The sequence below is a fragment of the Aulonocara sp. 'chitande type north' Nkhata Bay genome, linkage group LG15, assembly GCF_057382095.1.
Source record: "Aulonocara sp. 'chitande type north' Nkhata Bay isolate Kocher_YH1m ecotype deep benthic linkage group LG15, A_spYH_male_GT1.1, whole genome shotgun sequence".
Lineage (NCBI taxonomy): Eukaryota > Metazoa > Chordata > Actinopteri > Cichliformes > Cichlidae > Aulonocara > Aulonocara sp. 'chitande type north' Nkhata Bay.
This window is the reverse complement of record NC_141358.1, coordinates 33,408,655-33,429,601: the sequence shown is the minus strand read 5'-3', so window position 1 is coordinate 33,429,601 and position 20,947 is coordinate 33,408,655. Positions and strand designations below refer to the sequence as shown.

General features: G+C 39.6%; 1 protein-coding gene across 4 annotated transcripts in view; it reads right to left on the bottom strand.

Annotated features, from left to right (window-relative positions):
* Nucleotides 1-20,947, bottom strand: part of bach2b (BACH transcriptional regulator 2b) — a 102,071-nt gene that overhangs the window by 36,686 nt on the left and 44,438 nt on the right. For 2 of the 4 annotated variants that reach the window (XM_086262974.1, XM_086262975.1), the window contains one exon: nucleotides 5,964-6,218. In XM_086262974.1, the coding sequence (XP_086119100.1) occupies nucleotides 5,964-6,218 (255 nt within the window). Of the gene's footprint in view, nucleotides 1-5,963; nucleotides 6,294-16,065; nucleotides 16,143-20,947 lie in introns of those variants that run through there. The other 2 variants (XM_086262976.1, XM_086262973.1) reach the window with 2 other exon arrangements.

Genomic DNA, 20,947 nt, shown 5'->3' with positions numbered 1-20,947 from the left:
TTAGGTTTAAGTATTAAATTTCAAGTGGCATAATGTGATTTTAGCCAGTGGTTCTTTGGGAGTTTGCATGTGCCGTCCAGGTACCCCGGCTTCCTCCCACAGTCCAAAGGTAGCCGGGATAGGCTCCATTGCCCTGTTTTCTAGTGCTCTATAGGTGGAAATGTGCAATTGAATAATACCTATTTCCCCCCCAGAATTATAATACTGCATTAATCCCAGAGGAAATGATTCTACCATTCTAGCAGAGGATGGTTTCCATCAATCGACCTCTGGGTTATGGGCCCACCATGCTTCTGCTTTTTTATCCCTATGATAAACTAGAGTCACCCATGCAAGCCCACAGTCACATTATTTATAGATGAGAGACCTGGCTACTCCATCTATCATTGGCGGTGGACTTCTATAGCTGAAGAAACACCTGACTGCATACACCTGAGTGTCAGTTAAGTGTTGAACATATGCAGCTAAGCTAAAGGCTGCTGCTTACAGCTGACACAGACAGTGAGGGTTGAGCTAGCAACTCCAGCGACAGAGAAAATGTGGCATTTAAACTAGAGGCAGAGGTGCCTCAGCAGATTTCAGTCACTGAAAGTAAAACAACAGTAATGTAACGTCAAAAAACCCCTGATGTTACATTACAGGAACATCATGGCTGCAGTGTTGGAGAGATATATTAAAGAAGAACCACAGAAAGCTGTTAAAATAAAAAAAAGATGAAAAGACTAAAAAAAAAAACCTGACAAGTGACATTTTGATCTTTTATTGTATACCATTCTACATTACAAATGTGTGTCTTATATCAAAAATACTATAAATACACAAGTTCACAAGTTGACAAATAAAAGAAAAACCTGAAACCCTACAGCGAGGGGATCACCTTTATTCTATAACATTGTCTGATGTTTATATCCTTATTCATAGATTCTCCAGAACAAATTAATGTTCATATATATAAGATTATTCATATTCATGTGTTGTCCTGCCATGTTGATTAAATGTGAATAATATACGATGCGTTATCAAATGAAATAAAAAGGAACAAATTCCCAGTGAGACTCACTCTTTGTGGCACATTTAAGACTGCATTTGAAAGATATTACTTTCTACACTCTGTGTCACACCTGAAACACAAAGCAGCTGGTACATCATTCAAGCATGCAATCATTTAATTACAGGGATGCTGATTTGAACACATGTGAGCTGTTCTCTGCAGTCTTTCTTTGAGTTAAGCAGATAAAAAAAACAGTAAGTGCAGGAACAAAGTCATTTGGCAGGCATTACTTTATTAATGCACGCTAGCACCAGTGAGGAGCTGCAGCACAAGTGGGATGCGCCCCAGTTTTCACAGCACCGCATGTCTATAGGAATATGAATGTGTGACACCAATACATCAGCAAGGTGCTTTTATCATGTGTTTGGCTGAAGAGCTCTGAAGTAGCTCTGTTTAAAGCGACAGTGTGAGATCTGAGGTGAGGAAGAGTGAGAAGTGTTGCTGAACCTGATGAGCACAGAACCCAAGGTGGCACTGATCTCACCTCAAAGTGCTACATGCCTCTAGCATCAGTGCCAGCAGCAGCTGCCAGGTGATAATTGGCAATATCAGCACTTTGTACACCTTTCCCTGAATCTTTATCCTATAGCAGGGGTGATTCTAGGTTCAAACTTTTACGGGGGCTCTGCTCCCAATCATAATGTCATGCATGCAGTGCCTTGTAATTAATATTAATGTCTTAGGCTGTTTGCAGATGTCATCAACATGACAATGGTACCTTCAAAACCAAACCTATTTAGCTGGATGACCTATTGTAGTGTCTACAGGGATGGGTATCGAAACCCGGTTCTTGTTGAGAACCGGTTCCCACTGTTTCAATTCCTTGGAATTGTTTGCCATTTTTGCAAACGATTCCCTTATCGATTCCAGTCACCCGAATGAAGTCACCACGTTGCGGAGCGTCATTTACCTGGCAGGAAACATGGCGACTCAGGGCAATACTTGCAAAGTAGATACTTCATTTAAGGGAGGAAACACTACGAATATGCAAAAGCATTTGCTCACAAAACATGCGATGACCTTAAATGAATGTCGTGTTTTTAATTCTGCTCTGGACTCGTGAATCTCAACCCAGCAGCAGCGGTAACGTTTGCACGTCCTCTCCCGTTAATGCCGCAGGTAAATAATCAACTAACAGTGCATATTATGTTAGCGCGATCTGCCTTATTACAAAACCTGCCATTACTGTGCATTTAGGTGACCATGATGAGAGAGACAGAGTCTGGCTCAGATGCTGGCAGTTCTCGCTGCAGTCTACCAGTAGTGTCTCCTTTCAGGCCAGGATAGATCAATGTCACCAAGCAGAGACTAAGTTTGTGGTAAAAGGCTTGCACCCATTTGCCACAGCAGATGCCCCCGATTTTCAGTAAGTGAATGTGTTTAATTGTAGGCAGGGACATTACTGGATATTCTTGTGTAATTGCTACAGAATAATTTGTTATACTTTGTTATTGCTACAGAAGAATATTTATTTTATTGTTTTAAAATTAACAATTTTTTTCCTGGGGACCCTGTGACACCCCATTGAAGAGCCGTAGGCTGTGGATCTCTTAAGATCTCACTGTTGGGTTTGTAAGGCCATGTTGCTCCTAAATTTCTATCTTGTTCAAAGAGAAGATATAAAACAAAGTTCTAAGCTAATCGACCTTAGTGCTCTCCTTTTTTTTAAAAAAAGAATCGATAAAGAATCGAATTGTTAAACAGAATCGAAAATGGAATGGTGAAAATCTTATCAATACCCATCCCTAAGTGTCTAAGAATAATAATTCAGAGTGAATAAGCAGACATTTAAATCTAATCCAGCCTTTCGAGGGTGCAGCCTTTAGTTATCAAATGCGAGGCAAAGACGCAGTCTTTAAAGAGGTTAATTAACTATTTGCGGCAAACCCAACAAGATGAGAAACATGCACAACACGCTTTTGAATTCATGCAAACTCAGACTCAGCACAGAGCATTGTGTACCCTAATTTCACAAGTGAAGAATAGATTTGTAGTCCATCACAGCAATGTAGTGGCAGCCATGTTTGCAGTCAATCCTGTAAAACGCTCCCATTCATATCAATGTGTTCTCTTCAGAATGGCCAGTGGCATGTTTTAAGTGTGCTACTGGAAAACACACAAAGCATCTGCGAAATACATAAAAAACGACTTTGTGAAAAATAACTTTTGTTTTTCCACCCGACTTCTCTATTTCGTGTATAATCTGTCCTTTCTTCTCCATCCTCATCACTCAACTAGAAACTAGAAAATATCAAAAATATAATCTTACAATAATTATTATAAGCGCAAGCGGGGATTGCACAATCGTTGTGGGTAAAACAGAAGCCAAAGCTTTATCATTTCTGGTGATTTTGACTACGTGTCCACTCTCGCCTGTTTCTTTTGCTCTCTCCGTTTTTTGTGGCATCACCCAAAAGTTAAATGTTACAGTGAATAAAAGACATTAACTGATCCATATCAATTTATAGCTGAATGCAGGCTGCTGCTGGACATAGGTAACATCATTTTGACTTGCTGTCACCTGGATCTGGAGCTGTACTGTAAACAAATGCTGAAGCCCAATTTGATCAGAAAAGGAAGAGAATTTTTTTTAACAAACTAAAATAATAATGTACATCAGTTCCTTGGCTGGCAAATAGCGATGTCCTAGCAGAAGGTTACAATTAGCTAATAATCTCTAGTGATTTAAGCTAAACGAATGTTTAATAATGTTTTTGACGTTATTTTGAGAACAAATAAAAATACGCAGTAATATCTATGTTGCCTATGTTCTACAGCAACAGAACACAGTAAAAAAACAAGCAAAACAAACAAATTACTTGAAGAGAAAATCAGTACATGTGGCCGAGAAGTAATAAATTATTAAAACAGAAGCAGATGGATTTCAGGTGAAATTCTGGGATATTTGATAGTACCACTGTGAAACCCGAAGGGCTGGCCAAGCCCCTAGAGAGAGGGACCAAGATGAATCCAAATCAAGTGACTACTTCTGATTTTTATCTCAAAACATAAAAGAAACCTTCCCCAGACCTCTGCTCTGTCATAATAACTTCCTTCTTTAAATGGCATAAAATAATGCTTTGTTTTTTCCTGTATTTAAACCCAGATGCAACATCTTAAAGAGTAATATCAATTTTTCCTGGAACTGCACTAGAGATCTCCATATTCCTTACTTTGCTATTTGTCCACATGTGCAGCTTCTTTACATGTTTCTGTCATGGAGTCAGGTTTGAAGTATTTTCATTGTGTTTCCTAGTGTTTTACCCTGTGTCTCATGTGAATCTCTCTCTGTGGTCTAATAATGTTTGCCTATGTCAAATTCTTCCTGTTTTATTTTTGGAGTGACTTTCTTTGTGCATGACCATTTGTTTTGCTTCCTTTAGTAATTATCTGCATCAATACAGTCGTGTCCTTTTTTTTACTTTCCAGGTTTCCATGTGAATATTTCTTCAGTCCTTTTTTTCTTTTTGCTTTCCTAAAGTTTTTTGCTTTTGTTCAGTAAACTTTCTTGTTGTGTTTGCATTTGTTGATAAATCTTGAAACAGTATGATTAGCTAGCTGTTGTAGCGTGGCTGTGCTAGACGTGCGATAGCAAATGTTGCATTGTGATAATCAAATACTTCAAACATATACTTTGTGTTGCAATTGAAATGACCTGAATTCAGACGTTAAGGTCACAGACCTCAAGTGTCTTTAAGTTTCCTGACCCTAATAAGTTGCATTTTTCTTGAGCACAACAGCTGAGCCAAGCCACAAAGATGAGATTAGCTCATCTGATCTTGATGCAAGCCTGCATCAGCTGATTCCTCAATAGGTAACAACTCTCACAAAGTATGTGCTACTTAAGCGCACATTTGCACATCTGCAAGCCACTTTGCAAGCCACGTCCAGATGCAAGCCACGTCCATATGTCATACTGAGTCTTACTTTGGGGTGGCTGTGGCTCAGAAGGTAGAGAAGGTCATCAACTATTCAGAAGGCAGGTGGTTCAATTAGGTGCTCCAGTCTGCATGCCAAAGTGTCCTTGGGCAATTGCTCCTGATGTATTCATCGGAGTGACAGAAAGTATTTAGATGTTTTCCATGTATGTATGTGGAAGGGTGGGGAGGTCCTGGGACAGATTCGTGTTCACAAAAAAAATGATATATAATGTATTACATAGCTGCTGTGACATATTACAATATGTTTTAAACACGTAGATAACCTGCCCCCACCCTAGGGTCCTGTTTGAATTTATTTAGCATATTTATTTAGCTTTCAGCTTCCTCCTCATGTTCTGAGGGAACTCCAAAGCAGCTCTAAGTGATCTAGATAAGCATAATTATCCACTATATACACACTACAACATCATCAAGATCAAAGAATGGTTTACTGAACGAAAACAGAATCACACCTGGCCATAAATGACCCCTCCCTCTATGAAACACAGTGGTATTCCTAATGAGCCATGTTGTATATTTTGTTCCTTGGTTGGATCTATTGTGCAGGCATAAGCCATATTTGAATAATAACCATAGAAAATCATCACAGTAGTACTCATGTAAGATTTTGTCTTTTATCAGCTTTATTGACAGAGACAGTGAAGAGATGACAGGAAAGCAGAGGGAGACAGAGAGACGGGACTTGAACCCAGGCCAGCTGCTCAACGCACTGAGCTAAACCAGCAACCTTCCTTGTTGATTTTTACGTGATAAAAACACATGAGTTGTTAAGAGCTGTGTGTTTTAGCTTGAGGTGGGAGTAGATAGAAGGCATAGTCAAAGATTGTCTGCAAGTGTGCAAAAGCTATTGCTATTGTTTTTGTATTTGCACCAGCAAGGAGTTTTTATTGTTGCATTGTCTAAAACGCAGCACCCTTTGCACCCTTGCAACCAAAACCTGTCAGGGGAAACAATACGATAGATACACTTACCTCTTCAGGAAGGCTAACAACCAAGCCATTCTCTGCCTGGCCCACCAACGCCTGGAGGAAATACTCGCTGCATGCAGCCAGCACAGCCCGATGTCCTCGGAATTCCTTGCCTTCCACCAGGACAGTCACATCACACAGGATATCCTGCTTCCGCTGGTCGTTGAGGCAGAGGAGGATATTGGTACAATGAACTGTTGACTCATACACATACATGGGGGCTTCAGACTTCTCATCCACGGACATTCCGCTCACGCCCTGGAAATAGAAGCAAAATAGAGGGGGGGTCAGCTTACAGCCAAGCCCGGCAGGCACATACCGCAGGGCTGACATCAGCCCCAGTGGTCTGCTGTAGCCAGCCTCATGACTGACTGCTGTTTCACGTGCTCACTCCTAGTTCAACATTTAAAAGCCAGTGATTGTTGTTGTGCACGTTTCAATACAAAATATGCATATACACCTGAAATTCACAGGTATTCCCTACATTACTGCTTGTCATGTCACATTAAAATCATATCCAGTCAATAACCAGGAAACAAAACCACACTGTACACTTTGATGCATTTACTTTTGAGGTCTATGAGTGTTTGAAATTACCCTTCTTGTGGACATCCACATGCACACCTATTTTTTATGAAGACACTGACTTAAATTACACTGCACAACTAAGTGTACATCTTTCAGGTGGACTCCAAGAAAACTTGAGAAAAGTAGAATAACAGACATTCATCTAATATTTGTACGACCAAACTGCTCCTATGGCAAATGGGGACAGTTTTATTATCAGCTTTTAAAGATTATTTAACACAATAACCTGGCACCAAAATACTACTTTTCTAGTTTAACTGACTGCACACTTTTAACTACAAGGCACATTCACACAGTGCTTTATTCTATACAGTAACCAGGGGAGGAAAACCAACACAGTCACAGCGAAGAGCTCCACACAGAAAAGCCTTGCTGTCCAAGAGGTTTGAACCCCAAACCTTTTCGCTTGTGAGAGTGTAATGCTAATGATCAGGTCAAGTCGACCCAGTAAAAAAAGTTGGTTAACTCATTATTGGGGCAGGTCTGTTGTCCCCCAGTCCAGTGTTCTTATTTACCACTACTGGTGGTGCTCCTGTTAAAAAACCTTAATTTATACGCCTTGGAGAGAAAAAATAAATTAAAACATTAGCAGAATATTGTTCTTAATTAGTATAAAATGCTATAACAAACAAATCAGTGAACCTTAACACAGTTCAAATAAAAATCCTGGTTCTTTCCCAGTGCTTTCAGTCTTCATTGCTCAGACTGGGTAGATAAGTCCTGATTTCATGCAATAACACAAGGATACACAGTAAGACAGGATTGACTGTCTGACCCTTACAGTTTTAGTTGCCTTTAATCAAACTACCACTAATGTATTCACACAAAGATAACCTGGAGGCAAAGTGGACAGGACAGTCATCCACTGAGCCTGGTTGGTAATCCACGCTTGGATTTACGGGAATAGTTATAAGGGAAGACAGTTACTAGGAAAGCTCTATAGGAGAGCTAGAGAGAATCAGAGTCTTCCACAATGGGTCTTTTGGCCTATCCTATCGCAGTTGCATTCTTAGGTGTGTAAAAGTAAATAGCATCAAATGGGCATGGCCTTTGAGGTTTTGTGCCTGACTGTCATGGCAGTAAGTCTGCCTAATTTCCTATTCAGACCACAAGAAGTTGAACTCTGGGAACATGCACACGCAGCACGTGCCCCTGTGGAAACGTTTTCATGTCAAACGTTCCATTCTGGTCACTCGCCCCAGTGACGACAGACCTAGAGGTATCTTCCTTCACACACACACACAAAAGCAGGAAAGGTGAAAAGCTATCAGACAAATGTCTAAAAAATCTGATTACAGAGAGAAATGCCTTTACGCCTCTATGTGGAATTGTACTAATTAAAGAGTAATGCATGGTGCTGGACGCTGTATACACTGAGATGCTTTTGACTGACAGATAATGTGCCACAGGGCTGTTTTTACAGAAAAGGGTGCTCAGTGGACTTTTTGCTTCTTTTTTAAAACATATACGTATAAAATATGGGAAAACACACAAACTCCTACTGTTAAAATGGCCAAATAATCATGTAAACACAGAAGGAAACTCTAAGTGCCTTACAGTTTTACATATGAAGACATTTTCTGGCAGAGAAAAAGCGCTAGTGGAGAAAACACAACTAGCATCCTGTAACATTAAAAATCTGCTGATGAGCACCTTCACAATGATTTTGTCTTCAATCACAAATCAGTTTTCTGAGCCTGTTGGATCTTCCCATTCTTTGGGTTATCTCACGGAAAGTGGGAAAGGTGTGGGCAGGTGTAGCTAATTTTACTAGACCTAGCAAGAAAGCACTTTTATGACTTACTCATAAAATACCAAATAACCTATAAACCAACAAAAACTCTAATTGACTTACAGTTTTTTTGAATGAAAACGCTCTCTGGAAGAGGAATTCCACAAACAACTCCTTCTAACCTTATTTATTTTCTCCATTAACATTCTCAAAGCAGCCATCATATCTATCGCTTGCTCTTTCTTGGCCTGAAACCAATAAAGGTAAATGGTAAATGGACTGGTTCTAATGTAGCACGCTTCTACTCTGGTAGAGCACTCAAAGCACTTTACTTTACTAACATGCCTCATTCACCCATTCATAGAAGAGACCTACTCTACCTCCTGAGCTACAGCGATACCTATGCCTATATCATCACCTCACTTCATAACTCTTTCCCACAGCTTCATGGTATGGCTCATGAATGTATTGTTTTGTAGTTACTACAACTCTCCATATCACCCTGGATCTTGAAAACTGGTACGAGTACACAGTACCATTTCTAAAACATCCTCTCACTCTCCAAGAGTGTGCTATACAATCTGTTCCAAAACCCCCGCTCACTTCCGTCTTCTCCATACCTCTGCAGATATGTAGTTGGGACTACAATCTTCATCCTCTTCTTTCTCCAACTAGCCAACAATAAATTGGGCAGTTGAATTTGACAACATAAATAAAGACATAAATAAAAGGGAGGAAGTATTGCAATTATACAAATGAGTTAGCAACTGCATGACCCGTTTTTGACCTCTGGTTTATGAAGAAACTGATTTTGCTTTAAACCATGTTTGAAAATGAGAAATCACAGCCTGGGGTTCTGGTCTTTTGTGCAAGACATCTGAGGACAAAATACTTGTCAATCACCTATTCTATACTTTTTTAAAGTCTATTAGAAATATCTGATACAAACAAATGCATACTGAGCATACACCACAAATAAGGGAAGTGAAAACTGTGAGCTGCCTTTGCAAGAAATCGTTGCATTAAGGTTGTTTGTAGCCTTTGTTGTGACTGAGTTGTAATAATGATTTGACTGGGGTGGTCAAAGCACACAGTAAGATGTGACAGCTGTTCTTGTTGTTGAAGTATGTCAGTCTAGTCTGGTCCAAATGATATATAGTTATGATACTTTCACTAAACACTTCTCAGTTAGTTTTGCAGGATCATGATCTGTCTTCCAAGAATAATGTTTTCAGATGTAGCTGCAAGGTTCAAGGCCATGTGAACGTGATGTTTGCACCCTAGAATTCAATTCACTTGCAGTCGGAGGAAAATGCAATGATAACACAACACAATGATGCAGCATAACACACGTGTCTGCGCGCACACACACACACACACACACACACACACACACACACACACACACACACACACACACACACACACACACACACACACACCACAAAATAGCAGTTTGTGGCAGAAGTTTGATTAGATGCACAGATGGATGTAAAAGATTTCTTCCCTTCTACTTAGCTTAAATGTGTCAGTCACATCTATTTTATAATATTACTGGTATTACTGCATTCTTCTCTAACATTAGCAAATGATTATTCTGCTAATATACTACCAGCCAAAAGGTTTTTAAGGCCTGTTTAAGGCTTCCTGCATCATTCTTTCCTCCGTCACACACATCAATTGTAATCTGTTCAGTAGGTCTCATGATTGTTATGGAGAAACACAGCTAAGTTGAGTAACGTTTAGCCCCTGAAGAGAAAAATCACATTTGCATAGAAAATCAGTGAAGTGAAAAGGGAAAAACAGCAGAATGTGTGAGTCAGCTTCAGCTTGATTGTATCACATGACAGGTTTTGGTTTGGGGGATTTAAGAAGGTGGGATTGTAATGTGTGACAGTGTGCTATAATGTGCTCTATAAAGTGTTCCCCTTTCTCTCAGTGTCTCAGCAGACTAGCTAACATGCAGTGTGGGTGGAAGGAAGGAGACGGACTAAGTTATGATTAGACTGAGCCCTAGTGGCAGATGCATGTTTTTTCCTATAATAAAAAACATACTGTTCCAGAGAACACTATGATATCAGTGCACTCCAGCATTTCATGTGAAACTAGCCTCTTTCCTCTTTAGCTGAGTCTCAAACCATGAAGGAGATGGGGAAATATCATCCATTAAGTCCTAGTTTTAAAACATTCAATTCAGTCCTATTTCAATTACATTTCATTATATAATGCCAGTTCATAACAACACAACAGTCACCTAGGTGACTTTATATTGTAAGATCTCTATTTTAGCAGGACGGCAGCTCCAGAGAAAGCAGAATCAGGATCAGGGAGGGGCAGTAATCTGCTACAACTGGTTAGGAGTAAGGGAAAAGAGGAGAGAGCAGAGAGAGATGGGACAAAAGGCAAACTATAGGAGGAAGGGCCAGTTTATTAATTGCTCCACTACTATATTTAGACAGAGAGTGAAAAGAGGTAAGTGAAGAAGAAATGCTCTGCATCGTGAGAAGCCTAAGCCTATTGAGGCATAACTAGTGCATGGTTCAGGATCACTAGTTATCACTAGTTATATATACAAGGGAATCAAGCATCTCTGATTTGTTGCCTTCTTTCTATCTAAAACCGCACACGTTCTCACAGGCCCCATCTTATCTTAATTAAACACCTCATTCTACCACATCACCCAAATTCAGTCATTTGCTCTCAGACTGCTGGCTTACTTGTAGTTCTTAGTAGTTCTTAGGGTTCTTAGGGAGACTGAGCCTTGAGTTTTGAGGCCCTTCTTCTGTGCAACCAGCTCCCAGTTTAAATTTGGGAAATAGACACCCTGTCTACTTTCAACATTAGGCTTGAAAGTAGGCAGGGTGCCCTAACCATAAGCTCTATGTGCTTTATCCTTTTTTGATAAAGCACATAGTTAAGGTTAAGTTCCTTAACTCACTATGTGTTTATACACCAGTCTGCATTTAATCACCTCCACAGTTTATCCCGTCTTCTCCCATCAACCCCAAACGGTTGTAGCAGATGCAACCTCCCTAAACTTGGCTCTGCTGGTGGTTACTTCCCGTTAAAAGGCAGTTTTTCTTTCCCACTGTCGCTAAGTGCTAGCTAAAATGGGATTGTTGAGGTTTCCTCTGTATGATTGTAGAGTCTTTATCTTCCCAAAAAAGGCTTAAGACTATTGTGACTGTGTAAAGGTGACTGTTGTTGTGATGTGGTGTTATATAAATAAAACTATAATGAATTGAATTGAATAAAAAACATGTCAAATTCAGTCAGTAATGGTGCCAAAACTGTACAAGGAAGGCATGGGCAATTTTTATAGTATTAAACCTCTCTGGAATTTACCTTTAAAGTTATCATAACAATTGTCAAGAATATGGAATCAGCCCCACAGGCATGTTCACTAACACCTGCTACAAGTCTGAAAGGAGGCATAGTAGAAAGGCTTTCCCTACAGCTTAGTGTAGGAAGATCATGTCTAATAGGCATTGAGTTGTTGTTTTCTTTCTTTTTATAAAAAATTGTGACCAAGGATGTAAACAACATGACTGTGTCTGAATCCATGTGAGTCTGCACACTGTGGCGTCTTGTAATAAATAAGATTAGTCTCAACTGCTGCTACTACAGTCTAACAGCATTATCTACTGAGGCAGTACACTCAGAGGGAAACTAACATGAAAGCTGTATCATTGTACACAATTAGTGGGGAGCACTCGAGACAGATGACTGTAATCACACTGAGGATAAACACAGTTTTAATTGGAATTATCAAATTAGGCAAAGCGACGGATGCCCCTGGAACTGTTCAAGGTGGCAAATGTCAGCAAGAAGTGTGATGATGATGTTGAGGTAAGTAGAAGCTTCTAATCCAGAGTATGACTATGTCATTAGATAGTCATACTGAGTAAAGTACAAATTAAAATTGCATTCAGTTCTCCTGGAACTCGCAACACTCATCCACATATAATGTCGTTGAATACAACATGCTGATTATTATTGTTATTATTTTAAGAAAGGCTTCACTTCCTTAAATGAAACAGTTTACTTCTCTTTACCCTCATAGCAATAGAGTTTCACTGTCTTAGAAGAGCACATCCATCTATCTGATTTTTAAATACTTCAATTTCTATCTATATCATAGTTAATTGAAGTAAAGGGCAGGGAGGCTGTACACACATTATATTTCAAACGTGATCTATCTGACTGAAACTGTAGATGTTTAACGTTTCCAACCTTTTGTCCTGTTTTGTCCTATTATCATCATTGGAAAATTTTATATAAGATTTTATATAGCTTTTAGAATCTGTTTTAGTTTTGGTGTCACATTAATGGAGTGCCAACCAGGTGCAGTTAGAGTGGATCTAGGATAACACTACAAGCTAGGTTTGGGTCTCAGTTTCAGGCCAAGGCCGATGGCTAGTCTCTTTCAAGCTCCAGAGTGGTCAACCTGCGCACCACTTGAACCACTTCAACACTTCACACATGGATCCTGAAATACTTCGAACTATACAAGCTCAACAGAACCCTAAGAGCCTTCATTGGGAATTAAATGGGGATAAGGAGAACAACCCTAGAGGCCAACTTCAAGCCAGTTGCACAAGTTACCATCGAGTGCAGGATTTATCAAGGAGTGCTCTTTTCCTACTGAACCCCCTTGGCCAGATCATTAGCATGACTGGCTATGGATACTGCCTCCTCTACATGGATGACATCAAGCCAGGAGTGAACAATACATCAATTTTGCTGATCATTCAATGCTGAATGGGAAGAACAACACCTATGCCCTGCCAGTCATCAGATACCTTGCTGGGATAATAGGGCGGTAAAAGCCACTGACATCAAGACAAGAAAGTTCCTCACCTGGTGGGTTTCATCTCAAGTCCAAGACCCTTGCCAAGGGCTGGTGAGTATCAGAACCACTACCCAGAATGAAACATAAAAGATCAATGAATACATCAGGAAGATGGCCACAACCAATCATGTGCTTAGTGAATACTTCACACAGCACAAACCGGGTGAAGAATAGAAGCAAGAAGAGGAACCATCGTAGAAGGACAGGCCCCTGCATGGCATGTATGACCAGAAGATAGATGAAGTGGCTGATATTGAAAAATCGTACCAATGACTGGACAAAGCTGGACTGAGGCTGCTACTGAGACAATCTAGCACATAACAACAGGGTGCAAGATGGTAGCAGGCAGGGCATGGAACTCTATAACCAAGCGGCTGACATAGTAGGTCCCAAGGTCCAAATCGGATATGACCCAAAAGATGGTGTTTATATGTATTAAAAAAATCGAGCCACAATCTCGCTGTTCACAACCCACAGAAATGCTGAGATTTTCCTCCAATTTAAATCTTTTTATGAAAGCAAAGGGGCTTAATTAGGATCTCACTACAACAAAGTATGTTGCAGGTCTGCCCTGCGATGTCCAGGGTGTACCTGCGATGAAAGTAAATAAGTGGTCATGGATGAATAGATGAAAAAGTACGCATGATGAGGTTAGAGAGAGCAATTGATCATCTAAAATAAAAGACTCCGCATCTGACCAACTGGACTTCTGTGTGGAAGTGCCTGAAATAAACATTTAAAGTGAGTAATAAGAATAAGATAAGAAGAAGTGCACCAGAAAGGAAACTCCGTGCTCTTTCATACAAATTCCAAATCTCTGGGATTGAACGATTAGGTAAAGACTATAGTTCCAATATGAGCCACATGAGGCCAATTTATTTTGGCTTTAACAGATAGCTTCCCCCTATGTGACATCACAATGTGCTTGTCCATCCAAAAACTCGGACTTGAAGGCTGCAATTTGTGTAGTAGTTAAAACACATATTCAACATGCTCCCTTGATCACAATGATCTGTGTTACTTATGTTCTAACTTCAGTAGGGCTAATCTATGAATTGATAAAACTCTCTGACCTCTATGGCTCATAAGCCTGTTGCATAACCCGTTGAATGCCATTAAATGGTAAATGGCCTGTATTTGTATAGCGCTTTACTAGTCCCTAAGGACCCCAAAGCGCTTTACAGATCCAGTCATCCACCCATTCACACACACATTCACACACATTAAATTCCAGAAATAGTTCAAGAAAAAATACAAATTTATAATTACTCATTCCGTCTTTGAGCTGTTAGTGTCACAGACAAAACATGCTATCTTATGTACTCACAGTAGTGTCTAAACATTTTTAATTGCACTCTCAGTATTCAGCCAACACTGTTAAATCACAAGGTTGATAGCTTTGCAAGCAAACTGCAACACAGGAAGGAACTGAGCATTTAAATGCAAATCCAATTTTTCTTCACACCTTCAAGAAAGATGGATGATTTTAAACAGAACATCCTCTGCATTTTTCATTTGAACACCAACATAAAATCATCCCAGAAGTGAATTGCTTCTGTTAAGACTATGAATTGAGATTCTTGCCAAACTGTTTTTTGGGGGCTTTCCACTCTTACCACAGAAAGTTCACAAACATCCATGCCTGAGGTACTGATAAAGCAAACGGCTTTTTATAAGGTCACTAGGCTGCTGATATCGATCCTGAGATAATATATGCAAGACATCCATGTCTGAGACATTCTGCTGATACATACAAATGCTGAGGTATGTGGAAGCGTAATCAGAAAGAAAGACACTTTGCCCTGCTTCCTCACACCTCAGATGTTTCAAAAAGTTGTTTGTGAAATGAATTGATACAACCAAGACAAAAACTGTGGTATTTTACAAAAATAATAATAATGTGTAATTGTGTAACTCTATTAGCAGTGTCCTCCTGAAATGTGCCAACAACATTGAGATTAAAATCCTCATCTCTGCCCTAAATGCTCTCTGGTCGCTATGGTAACACGTAAATATGTCTTTCAAAATAAGACACACAACTACAACACGGGAAAAGACCCAGGGAAACCGAGTTAACGATAAATACCCCGAAAACCATAAATTTCACACCCGATCATCAACTCTTGCGCCGTGGCACCAAACGACTCAGTCACTGAACTAGACTACATCTGCTAGACTACTGATTTCATTTTCTGGGCTGAGGATGAACCTACTTTGTATCCTTCCATTAAACGTCCTCAACAGCTCTTCATCCCAACCCAAGCTCTGCGTCCTCTTGAAGTGTTCTTGCTGTTGAAACTGATTATAGACTACAGACCATAAACCTGCATCAGTCTGCAAACAGCCTCACTAACACCATGACTCTTATCTCTCAGTTTTGGAAAGGTCCTGACAGTGACCTTAGCCACATCACTGAAAAAAACAGACCTTTAAAAGGCCAATAATGTGGAGCCCGAGCTGAATGGAAATCATCAAAGACAATGAGAAGAATCTGATAAGAAGGTCAGCATCTAAATAGAAAGTGCACCGACATCGAGAAAATATTATGAGTGAAAGCTTGAAACATTTGTCTGCTGCATAAAGGCATCTAAACTGATGGTTAACAGTGTTAGCCACATGTTTTCTAACCATATTCTAGACTCTTCTTCAAATACTCTGTGACATTTTGGTTTTATATCACATAAGAATCAAGAAGCTATTTATAGTTGTATTCCACTACAATTGGTCTCGAAAAATCTGCTGAACAAAGTCGTGTAAAGCAACAGAGAATATTATCCAGAGTTATGGCTGCATTTCACCAAAATACAGCAACTTTCACTGAACCAAACACCTGCATAAGAGTTTACTTACTTCTTCTGTCATCTTTTCATTCAACACAAAGACAGAAAAACAGATAATATTCATAACAATAAAGTGGTGCCAGTTGGCATTACCTCAGAAAGGCATCAGCATACATCCAGTCATCTTGTTATTCCACTCTTTGCTCTGACAACTTTGTCAAGTCTCTCACTGTGTGTTACCAACAGAATCTGAGCCTATCAATGTTTGTGGGAGGTGAGTATGACTGAGCAAGTGAGCTATGCGTAAGTGTGTGTGCGTGTGACAGTTGTGTATGTGTTTGTGTGATGGCATGCTAGAATATTTTTGGACTCTGCCTGCTTAAATGCAGCTTGCATGAATCATGACTTCCCACATAGTAGGTCAGTGAGTGGGGTGAGTCATATTGCTGTCTTATATGGTAACACACTGCACATGTGATAGCAGCGCTGGGGTTATCTATAGACTCAGCTTACTGCCTCAAATGTCTGAAGCAGAGCTGCTGCGTCTCAAACCTAATCCCAAGTCTAATCTTTTCTTTTATTGTCAACATTTCAGAATTCTAGTTTTGAGCAATTGCCAAGTATTTTGGTGTGACTCTGACCCACTTTGGTTTCCAGAGGCACAGCTTTATCCTTAAATCTGACGACTGCACAACAAGCACAACAGTTGCCACAGAGCATATATATGTATATGCACTAAATCTAGAAAGAATATTGCATCTTATGACGATGACAAGGTACACCTGCGCACCCAAAAAATCTGCTTGTCTTAACCTCTTCCTGTGTAATTGAGAAAAACAACAAGGGAACAAGTTTGCAGACTGCTTGCAAGTAACTGATGATGGAATAAAACACCCAAAAAGTGCAGAAAAGAAAAGCAGCCTGTGAGAGATTGGATTAGAGCATGTGCAGAGCTTTCCAACATACATTTTGAGAAGGAACAGATGCACTAATTATGCCAGTGATTGTCAGGAAAAGTGATTGCCCAGAACCAGCCTGTGTTCTGTATTACTAAATAAGCCCAGAAGAACAGATAGAGTGAACAGAAGTGGACGGGCTACATGATACAATAAATTCTATGCGTGCACAAAGAGAAAAAATTCAACTGTCAGGTTCACAAAGACTCATGCGCAAAACCCTCATGGAAATAAAAGCAAGTGGAAAGTCTCCCCACAGGAAAGAGTTGACACAGATGCTTCGCCCACGTCAAAACCTTCAAAAGCCATGGCTGGATGCATGTGGATGTGTATGTGGGCGTGTGTACATGTGTGAGTGGGCTAGAGGGCACAAGCATGCTGAGATAGCAGAGAAAAAACATTTTTTCACACATTGCTCTCGCATGTGTGACATCTCGAGCTTTAAGAATACACATAAGTGATGTTTTATAAATGTTAAGCACGGGAAAAAATGTGCAAAACTATAGTGGTACAATGCAAATATCCAGCTGAGATCTGAGGGGTGAAGAAATGAAAGACACCATGTTAATCATGTGACTGATCACTAATATCCTGCTCAGTGAGCACAAAGAAATGTCCGACATTGCTAAAAAGGAGCTGGACACCATATTCTTCCTTGATTATCTACTTTGTGTCATCATCTTGCTTTTGCAATTTCTGAGTACTCAGAAAAGACCACAGGTAAGCGTGGGAGTAGGCCCCACTCAACTGTTGATCATCCATTCACTCAGTTCATTCGTTTCACAATGCATTTTGCAGGTTTTGTATTCATCCAAATTCTTGTCCAGAGCATTAATTAAACGCATTAGAATTCTGACTTCTTTCAGTCCAGTCCATTTAGGGTCTTGCAGAAATAAATTGCTGTGTTTCAAAAGCAATCTTTAAAGCAGGTAATAAAAATGAAGGCCATCCTTTAGCATCTCTGCTCTGATGTCCAGCAGCTCCATAAGACAATTCTGCTTATTCCAGTGATCTGATCTTGTGTCACTAATTTTTATGCCAACAGAAATATGATGCACATTACTGCAGTGATGTAACTGAGGTGTTAAGACTAACTGGTCTGAATTGTCCACATTAGGAGGCTGCAGAGATTTTGGACTTGTGCACATCAATCAGGAAGCCCTCAATTTTGAGTTTTGTAATAACTGTTTGTCTTTTTTTCTTCTTTTTCAAAATTGTCAGAAGTCAAAACCCAAATTGAAAGTAAAACTAAGTTCATTGCACAGCAAGACTTATATAAACAATAAAAGGTCCAACACAGCTAGCCTCCATATGTTTGGAAAAAGTCATATTTGTGTCACATGAAGACATTACACCCCAGACTGTCTTCTAACCATTTTCCACAATTCAAAGTGACATTTCAGACAGAACAATAGTCTGGAGATTCTTATTATCTTGCGCTTACTTCTTCGCCTTTGACACGCCTACTTCTATGTTATTGGGGTGATCCCTACAAATCTGCTGAACAACCACTGCTGTCAGTTTTCTCTGCCTGCAGTAAAGTCAGTGTGGGGGGAGGCTGCATAACATTCACACACCCACCCGGCGATTGGCCATACCAGGTTAGATGACCTCTGCAGTTTTGTGTGGGAGAGCTAATTTGGGAGGTGATGTTATCCTGAAAACATATGCGCACAAACACACGTGTGCACACGCACCTTCATGTGCACAAGCACCTTCATGTGCACACACACAAATAAAATTACCACAATACCGCTTACACACAGCTTCTCTGTTGTTAGAGGAGATTCCTTTTTTCTCAGTATGTCTACACAAGAGGTTCATTTTGACTTGGACAGCAAACCACCACTCTTGGTTAGTAAACTAGCTACTTTTTCTAATACTTGTGGTGATAAATAGGTTCACGGACGCACGTCTGAAAGTTGACTTCTTTGATTTTCTTTAGTGGGCTGTGTGCAGACCGATATATTGCGTTTCCTTTACCTTTGCGTTTCCATCTCTGATGTTGATTTTAGATTTTTTTAATCACACGAGTCATGAAAAATTTTTTCCCTAAAATTTATAAAATAATGCTTTGTTGTATGGAAATGTACTTTTTACACTGGATCTTTTCAGTGTTATATGAAAATGAAAAAAACTGGATACTTGGCTGTGATAAAAAATACGTGTAAATACCTCTGTGGGAAACTCTTGACGCACTCACTAGTGCTTTTCCTTTTTGTTTTCACTTTTAAATGTTAACACGACTCCGCCTGAGTAATCACCATGTGCTGATAGTAGTCTGTCAGAAAACATACTGTGATATTGATGCCACTGCACTGAGTGCAAATGCATTGTAATATATTATAGTATCAATCAGACTGTAGCGCTCACAGCCACTATAGTGCTGCGAAAGTATACTTTTCTCAGTCTTCATATGCAGCATGTATCTGTGGTTTCTGTAACCGCTGATCATATTTCACAGCAATCAGTGATGCTTGGCTGTCTCAAACATATGCAAGATATTGCAGGTTTCACACAAAGCAATCATTAGTCAGCTGATTTGAACGAGTTAAGCTAAGGCATCTCTAAACATGACTGTAAAGTGATGCTGTTGCAGAATGACTCAAAATCTAGCACTGTACTACTTTAGCCTGTGCATACCAAGTAAAAACTAGTAGATACCACTAACAATACAGTATATCCATCTATATATATATATATATATATATATATATATATGCATTTAGGCAAGTGCAGAGGTGTAACATAGTTCAGCCAGAACTGTCAAAATACGCCAACTCAAGTCCCAATTCCCTCACATCTAATGCTATGGCACAGACTGAAAGGTTATGGTTTGAAGTGTGCGCAGATGTGACACAGAGTGCGGTTTAGTGGCTTTTGGGCAGCAGTATCGATGACTCATACTGAGAAGAGAAAGCAGTGCTTATTGATTAGACCCCTTTGCACAACCAAGCACCACAAGTCACAGTGGAAATAGTCATAGGCTGGAGGAACTGTATCTCCAGCCTACTGTGCGTGTGTGTGATGTTTGAGGTGTTATTTGGTTTTCATCATTTGGTTATGAAATGAAAAAGGGAGATATTGGCAACACTGAGTTATAGATATATCTCTAAATCATGGAAATAAACATAGCCCGTGTTTGTGCAGTTGTGCCTGTGATGTTGTCTGTTTGATAGAGACATTTGCACATTTCAGATCGTTCATAACAAACAGGAGGTAAAGCAGTGGCCTCAGTCATACACCCGTTCCAGAGCAATTAGTGTGTTGGTACCAAACCTGTGATTTATCTGCACAGAGGTGGTCCAGCTGTGTCATGGCGCCATTAGAGCAATCTGTTCAAGCAAACTGTAGCAATCTGACTGCTAATATTTGCTGTGCACTTTCACATTATGTTAGTACACAGTGTGGGTATAGAAAACTGACTGCTACTGTGCACTTTTTCATACAATCGCATAGCATTCAATAAAAAAAAGCCTCTTTGATAAGATATTGAAAAAATGTCAACGTAATCACAATCTATTATCTGAAACAATCTATACAAATAATTATGAATTAATTATGAATTAATGAACCACACAAATTATTAGAAAGTAACAGACTACTGTGTGATTTCAGCTGACACAGTTTTTGTTTCTAATTTTGTTTATATGAAATGACATATTGAAAGCTTTGTTTGAGCCCTTACAAAGACAGATGTGTGTCAAGTCATTGAATTTTCCACAGGTGGACAACAAGTTGTTGTAATATCTGACAGATGAACAAAGGAAACAGGAAGCGTCTGACCTCAGTTTTAAGTTTCATGGCAAAGGTTGCGAATACTTAAATACATGTCATATTTTCTAGTTTTTAAAAAACTAAATTTGCAAGGATTTCACTTTGTCATTATGGGGTATTGTGTAGAATTTTTTAATCCATTTTGGGATAAGGATGTAAAATGACAAAACCTGGAACAAGTGATGTGTGAGTTTTGGGATGCACTGTATGTGGCCTTATAGAAGCAGCAGCAGGCTAGATAACTTGGTTATAGTCTTTGCTCTGCAAAGATCTGTTTTAATCTCTATAACTATGAATTTCTG